Source organism: Prunus persica, chromosome G3 (genome assembly GCF_000346465.2).
Source record: "Prunus persica cultivar Lovell chromosome G3, Prunus_persica_NCBIv2, whole genome shotgun sequence".
Lineage (NCBI taxonomy): Eukaryota > Viridiplantae > Streptophyta > Magnoliopsida > Rosales > Rosaceae > Prunus > Prunus persica.
The window spans coordinates 14,344,667-14,351,837 of record NC_034011.1 but is presented as its reverse complement, the minus strand read 5'-3'; the positions used below and the strand labels follow the sequence as shown (position 1 = coordinate 14,351,837).

The window sequence follows — 7,171 nt, the reverse complement described above, 5'->3', positions numbered from 1 at the left end:
AACTGCTGAACGAGCTTCGAATTTCGGCAATAATCAAACCGGATCATACCAATATGATTCGGCTGACCTTTAAATGGTCTCTTCGTTCTTCTTAAGCTCATCCTTGTGAGCCTTCTCTCAGATCTGGTGTAGCATGTGGCCATGAGCATCTACATAAAATTACGGCTCAGAAGCTGTGGGCGTCCTGCTGGTGAATCAAACGAAAGACTGAGAAAATGACGCTGTTGAGGATTGAAAATTCGAAATCGAGAAGAGAAATTGAAAGTGAAAGAAGCCATGAGGAAGACGACGAACCTAAGTCTTGGAAGAAGAACCGATAAGAGCGTTGCCTAGAGCATCGAAAGGATTGGCAGAAGAACATGAGCCTGAAGCCGCACAAGCTGCTCCACAAGTCATGAGCACATGCATCGCCATGGTCGATGCTCTTCTTCTTCTTATTCCTCTTCAATCTACAACATAATTGTTATTAAATATAAGATTTTAAAAATATATATTTAAGTCGGCTGTTTCTCAAAATTGCAAAAGGGCAAAACCATAATCCAATATAACTGTTGAATTGAAAAAATCAACAATTATCAATTTTTGGTGTGTTTATATATATTAAATAGTATATGATTTATTTATAATTTTATGTCTGTGAATGGGTATTTAACTAATTTTTTATTGAATATATTGCCACCAAAACGAACCCTAATGGAATTGATTGACAATTGAAGCCTTTTTTGAAATGTTATATTATTGTTTTAGTTAAGCAGATTTTGAATATAAATTGATAAACTCTATTTTATCAAAATTGGCAGTGCAATATGCACTAATGTCTACAACACCTTCAGGCCAAAAGAAAACGTCTACTCCGCAAACCCCTGCTCTAATATTCTTCACGGTAGAATCCCAGGCCTTAAACTCATCAAAATTTCTTTTCGCAGTTGAAGTACCAAGTAAATTTACGAGGCACCAAACCAATATAACTATAAAAATAAATACAAAACAACGGATCCGCTTCCCTCTCACATTCTTTCTTCTGTTTGCTCTACAGACATTTACAACGTAAACTCTTCAATGGGACGCTTGTTGTGGTTAGGCTTTGTTTCTTGGTGCTTTGAGGCTCTCCCCAAATTTCTGGTAGTACTGCATTTGCTGTTCCACCATATGGAAAAAGCAATGGAAAATGGAAATTTAAAAATTGTGTTACGGAGAAAGAGAATAAGAAAAAAAATAAAAAGTGAAGGAATTGTCCGTTGAGAGGTGCTAGGCATATGAAAATCAAATCCATACCGTGTCTGTTACAGATGGTGCAATTTTAGCCAATGCTTGCTCAAAGTGAGTGTCGTTGATAGTCCATGGAGATGCATCTAAACTCCTCTCAGGTGATGTCAGTTTCTCTTCAAGAGCAGCCATAGCAGCTTCATTCATCTGCATGGATCAATACGTTAGAGAGATTCGCAATCACCTTTCTTCTTCCCCCACCAATCAAAGGTACGGGCAAACAGAGAGGAAGGAAAAATCAACTCTAAAATCAAATATTAAACTACATAATTACAAAGCAAAAGAAAGCTTATATAATTAAGAATAGACAAACCAGTGCAGCAAGATCAGCTCCACTAAAATTTTCACAAGTTCCCCTTTGTCCAATCTCACTCAGATCTACGCTGGCATCTATAGGCTTCTTCCTTGCAAGAGCTTTTAATATTAAACCACGCTCGTCTTTAGTGGGTGGGGCGACATAGATAAGTTTACCAAACCTTCCGGGCCGCAAAACAGCACGGTCCATGACATCGGGTCTGACAAAAGGTATAACAGCATGTAACAAATGCACAATGATAATCATCACCACCAAAACTGAAGAATGAACAATGAGTCTTACCTATTAGTGGCACCAATAACAAATACACCCCGCCGCTGCTCAGCACCATCTAACTCTATAAGTAACTGCAGTTGTAAGAAGTCAGTTCATTGTATCCATAAATGAATGAAAACGAGTGAGTTTATAAGCAGTCAGTTCAACACTGCCTTCGCAAATTTTTTACCTGGTTCAATAGCCGTTCAACAACCCATCCTCCTTCTTTCCCCCGCTTAGTTGTTAAAGCATCCACCTGTCAGTAAGTGAGGGGAAAAACTTTAAAATGCTATGATTTGTAGGACACTTCTTCCATGAATTTTTTTCCATGTCAGGGCACCTGAGGAAATGAAACCCATGTCCTTCCAGTTTCAAACACTCCTTTGGATACTTGAAAGGAATTCAACTTTATGTAGTCAGAGAGAGTGCTTAATTATTGAGATATTATTCTTTTCTTTTCGAGAAAATTAGACATCATTTCAAATTTCTAATTACTTTGATTTAATATATGGTTGTTTTCTGAGGCAAATTTATGTTCAAACATATGTAGATCTCTATCCTTATAAAACACCCATATATGTAGTGTCCTCATGTCTAGGTTTTTGTAAGTTGACATGTTGGACATCACATATCAGTGTCGGCACCCAGCACTGATGCCCATGCTCACAAAATGTAGGTAGAGAGTTAACTAAATCTGTGTAATTAAGATGACTCCTGCGACTACACAATGAACAGGAACCAGCATCAGTGTAATCTCAAGTGTCTAGGTACGTTCTTCTTTCCAAATAGACCCCTATTAGCTTTTACAACAGCTACAAACAAGCTGGTGAATGGTGCAAGAAGAACGACAAATTGTTGGAAGGGTAAAGTAATCAAGATAATTTGGTTGACTTCTCACCCAGTGCTTTTGGAGGCCAGCAAGGAAAAAAAAAATTGGAGAAACACAGCTATATCATATATTCAAAAGACAAGTTTTTTTTTGTAAGGTCCTGTAATATTAGAAAGGTTAACTATCCCAAAAAACAAGATGGCTACACATTTTCAGGAAGTGGGAAGGGAAGGACACCACATGCCTCCAAAAATTGTGCCATGATGAGCATAATTGAGGTTCATTGGAGGAATAAGCAATCCAATCCTACCCTACGTACAAACAATTCAAACCAACTTGATCACGATACCCAATAAAATCTACCCTACATACATACAAGTCAATCCAACTTGATCACGACAAGCCAGTCATCTATGCCACTATATATCCTTGGATGTTCAAATCAAATGATAAAATTCCAAAGAAGCTGATAGTAGCAATAACAATTGGCAGGAAGAGAACTACAAACCTCATCAAAGAAAAGTATGCATGGTGAGCATGTCCTTGCGCGACTAAACAATGTCCTAACTGCCAACTCACTTTCTCCAACATATTTATTCAGAAGTTCAGGGCCCTAACAAGTTAAGAAAAGCCATGTCAATCAAATGGATCCTCTCAACTTATGCAAAAACATTCACTGAAATATCTATTGTCACAGATAAAGAAAGTAACAAAACAAATAACAAGTATCTAATAGGAAAAGTAAATGACTGACCTTAATGTGAATGAAATTGGCTCCCGCTTCATTAGCAATGGCCTTCGCTATCAGTGTTTTACCACATCCTGGAGGCCCATAGAGCAAAAATCCTGTCTCTAAATCTACTCCAAATTCCTGAAACCACAAGTCATTTCAAAATTATAATTAGCCACTTGATTGCAGACAAATAAAACAATTAAATAGAATAAGGTACAGGCATCAGAAAGTATGAAGCAGTGATAGAACAACATGATACTATAGAAACTATAAATATTCATGCATAATATGCAGTGTAATAAATAATAAGTCACCACTGACAGTTATGTCTTGATTTAAGTTTCCATTATTTTACAATACAGTTGCCACAACATTATATCAAATTTATTTAAAAGTTTTTGGTGATTGTGCTGTTGTACATGGATTAGTAAGTTCTGAACAAAAGACTTATCCCAACCCCACCCAAGCAACCCATTTTACCAATTGAGATTAAAGACATAAGCTAGGCTCACTTCACTTGCAAAAGTGGACAACAATGGATTTCTTAGGTATGTAACATTGTCCGGTCAATTATCGTTTTCCTCTAACCATAAATGCCACAGAAAATATGTTCAAAACGAAATTAGTGGTAAACAGTACTGTCTATAGATGACAAAAAATTGCTACTAATGTATGAACCTTAATCAATGAGCTGATGAAATGTGGAGATTCAGCCATCATTATTACGAGGGGCAGAAATGGATAAAAAGAAGATGACACAAGTTCATCATCAGAGATTATGTTCTATATCTTTTAGATCATACCATACCAAAAGCGCAATGTTCTAAACAAAAACAAAAAACGACTTTCTTCTTCAAACACACACACACTAACCATATTGGCCATTCCAAACCTTTCTTCTACAAACGCGCGCACACACAGATGGAGAGAGAGAGAGAGAGAGAGAGAGAGAGAGAGAGAGAGAGAGAGAGAGAGATTGAGAAGATAAAAAGAAAGGAAGTAACAATTACCTCATAGTTCTCAGGATATTTAACACGCCTAACTATATAACGATCAAATTCCTGTCTTAAAAGATCTAACCCACCAACATCGTCCCATTTTACATTAGGAATTGCAGAGAAGCCTTCTCTTTTTGATGAAGGCTGAACCACTTGAACTGCTTCCTGCAGGAACTCACATGATAACACTGTCAACTCGAGAAATTTCATGAAGACAGCATACTAACTGTTTTTCATTTCAATATGTAGCAATGTAATTCAAAGAATGGGGAGAAAAGGTAGAAGTAGTTAATTTCAGGACACCTCAAAATCAGCCATACTGATAGTAAGCTTTTCCATTTCTTCAGGCGTCCATGGTTGCCTCCACCAATCTTCATTGCACTCCTCATTCATAGAATATTTGGACATATAAGTCTTCCTCTTGTGTATTATCCTTTTCATGGCAATGTTACCAGCCCTGTCAGCCAGGGCTGCCAAATCAGCCCCCACAAACCCTGGTGTAGACCTGGCTATTTTAAGAAGATCAAAAGAACCTTCAAGTCTCAGATTGCGTGTAAGCACAGAAAGAATCTGAAACCTCGCATTTTCATCTGGAACACCTAAAACAATCTCACGGTCAAACCTCCCTGGCCTTCTCAGAGCATGGTCAACAGCATCAGGCCTATTGGTAGCTCCAATAACAAGAACATAGCCAGACTTGTTATCGGAACTTTGCGAATCCGAATTTGCATCAGCCGGTTGTACAAGCCTATGAGATTCATCCATGCAAGTCATTAGTTGTGTCACAATTCGCCTCTCCATTTCTCGTTGCAAACTTTCTCTTTTCGAAGCAATTGCATCAATTTCATCAATAAATACAATTGAAGGGGCAGTTCTATATGCTTTAGAAAAAAGCTCTCTTATATTTTCTTCAGATGCACCTAAAATTTATGACATGACAACAATTACAATTTTCATCAACATAAATTAAAAGATAAGAACCTTAACAATAACAGGGTTTTGCAGCTTCTAATGCAACTTATTCAAACTTTTTTAGTGACTAACGCTAATACCTGAGACACCAGAGACAATTTCAGTGGCAGAAATTTTATAAAAGGGAATGCCGGTTTCATTGGCAATGGCATGAGCCAATTTGGTCTTGCCACACCCGGGCGGGCCATACAACAAAATCCCAGACATTGGCCTAACTCCAAGCCACCGAGGCAGCTCCGGATGGCGAAGCGGCACAATCACCTCCATCTTCAGCTCCTCTATCACCTTCTCCATCCCACCTAAGTCACCAAACCTCGGCCCCTCACTTCCCTTCACCTCAACCCCTGTAACCGAGCCTTTGGCTTCAGCTGCTTGCAATGTCTTTGGCCGCCTTAGCACTCCATTGCCGCCCATTAACTCAACTTCTTCGCGACCAGGAAGCTCCATTTCTACATTCTTCTCCTTCTGATCCTCGGCTGCCTTGGGCTTCATGGCGCTGTTCGACTCCATATACGATGCTCGGAGACTCGATTTCATCACATCAAACTCCGGCTCCACTTTCTTGCTGTATATTGCGTCCTCCGACATCGACAGAGACCCATCTTCATCAGCATCATCAGAAGAAGAAGACGAAGAAGACGAAGAAGAAGAAGACGAAGAAGAAGAAGATGTAGATGGACGGTCACCATTCCTTTCACGAATCCTTCTGAGGTGGGCAGACTCCATTCGCTGCAATTTATCCTCGCTCTTACTGGCAGCACGCTTCTGCCTTCTCTGGGAATTGCTTTGGCCGTCTTCTTCTTCGTCTTTTTCTTCTTCTTCTTCTTCTTCTTCTAAGTCACTGACATGGATTAGGGTTTTCGATTGCTTAAAGGAAGGCGAGTCTAGGGTTTGCTGGACGAACTTGTTGAAAGACTGAAGCTTGAGGCGGTGGTAGTCTCGGTAATTATTGCGAAGTTGGTGGACGATTTCGTCTAGAGAGGAGGATCGCAGGTGCTTGAAGGTCTCCAAACGACAACGAAGAACCCTCTGCTTTTGATCGGAGAGCGACCTCCCTCCCCCCTCTAACCTAGGTGCTGGCGACGCAGGATTCCTCACCCTCTTAACCCTCTTCACCATCTTTCCTCGCTGCCCAGGAGTTGCCATCTATAAAACAAAATGAAAAAGAAGTTAGAACACAAACCACAATCAACTACACCACCTTCATTGAAGAGTGTAATTGCAAAAATACAAAAGGCAAAACTTCTAGTCATTGTTACATTGTTCAGATTACAAATTGAGGGAGAAATTAGAACAACGCAAGCCAGAAAGCAAAAGAACTTACCTTAACCAGAACAGAGAAATAAGAATACAAAAAACACTACAGCCTATGGGTTTCTTTAGCGTGGGGGTCAATGGTGTTTACCAGTGGAAGGTAGACTTAATTAGTGGTGGTTATTGATGGGGGAATAGGATTGAGTAGAGAAAATGTTGGTGATTGAAAGCGGGAGACAATGGGGTCACGAGATGTTGGAATTTTAAAAGGTTTTAAAAATTTAACCGTTTTATTTATTTAATTATTTTGGCGGTTTTATTTTATTTATTGTGGGGGTTATAAATATTTAATATTCAGATTTTATTTCTGGTTGGTAAAAGCTTTAATTTTTTTTGGTTGGTGAACTTTTATGGTTGGTGAAGGTTACATGTTTTTGGATGCCTGTAAAAGGTCACTCCTCCTTCACATTTGAGAACACACACGATATATACAATACATTATCAGAATATCACATACACATTCTAATTCTCTCCTTTTCTACTTTTAC

General features: G+C 38.9%; 1 protein-coding gene across 2 annotated transcripts; it reads right to left on the bottom strand.

Annotated features, from left to right (window-relative positions):
* LOC18766067 (cell division control protein 48 homolog C) lies at positions 757-6,951 on the bottom strand. Of its 2 annotated transcripts, none has more exons than XM_007198868.2 (11): positions 6,694-6,951; positions 5,450-6,515; positions 4,701-5,317; positions 4,410-4,562; positions 3,421-3,537; positions 3,175-3,279; positions 2,028-2,093; positions 1,865-1,929; positions 1,580-1,781; positions 1,276-1,413; positions 757-1,137 (listed from the first exon to the last, which is right to left on the bottom strand). In XM_007198868.2, the coding sequence occupies exons 2-11, from the start codon at positions 6,513-6,515 to the stop codon at positions 1,078-1,080; spliced, it is 2,589 nt and encodes an 862-aa protein (XP_007198930.1). In that variant the 5' UTR covers positions 6,694-6,951; the 3' UTR covers positions 757-1,077. The 2 variants fall into 2 exon arrangements, with proteins under 2 accessions (XP_007198930.1, XP_020415780.1); XM_020560191.1 differs by lacking the exon at positions 6,694-6,951 and adding an exon at positions 6,629-6,664.

Excerpts from the sequence above, each read along its gene's own strand:
- LOC18766067 (XM_007198868.2), bottom strand. The coding sequence starts at position 6,515 with ATGGCAACTCCTGGGCAGCGAGGAAAGATGGTGAAGAGGGTTAAGAGG. Across the intron at positions 5,318-5,449 it reads AATTGTCTCTGGTGTCTCAG|GTGCATCTGAAGAAAATATA; the intron begins GTATTAGCGTTA and ends CATAAATTTTAG. Across the intron at positions 3,538-4,409 it reads AATATCCTGAGAACTATGAG|GAATTTGGAGTAGATTTAGA; the intron begins GTAATTGTTACT and ends TTGTGGTTTCAG.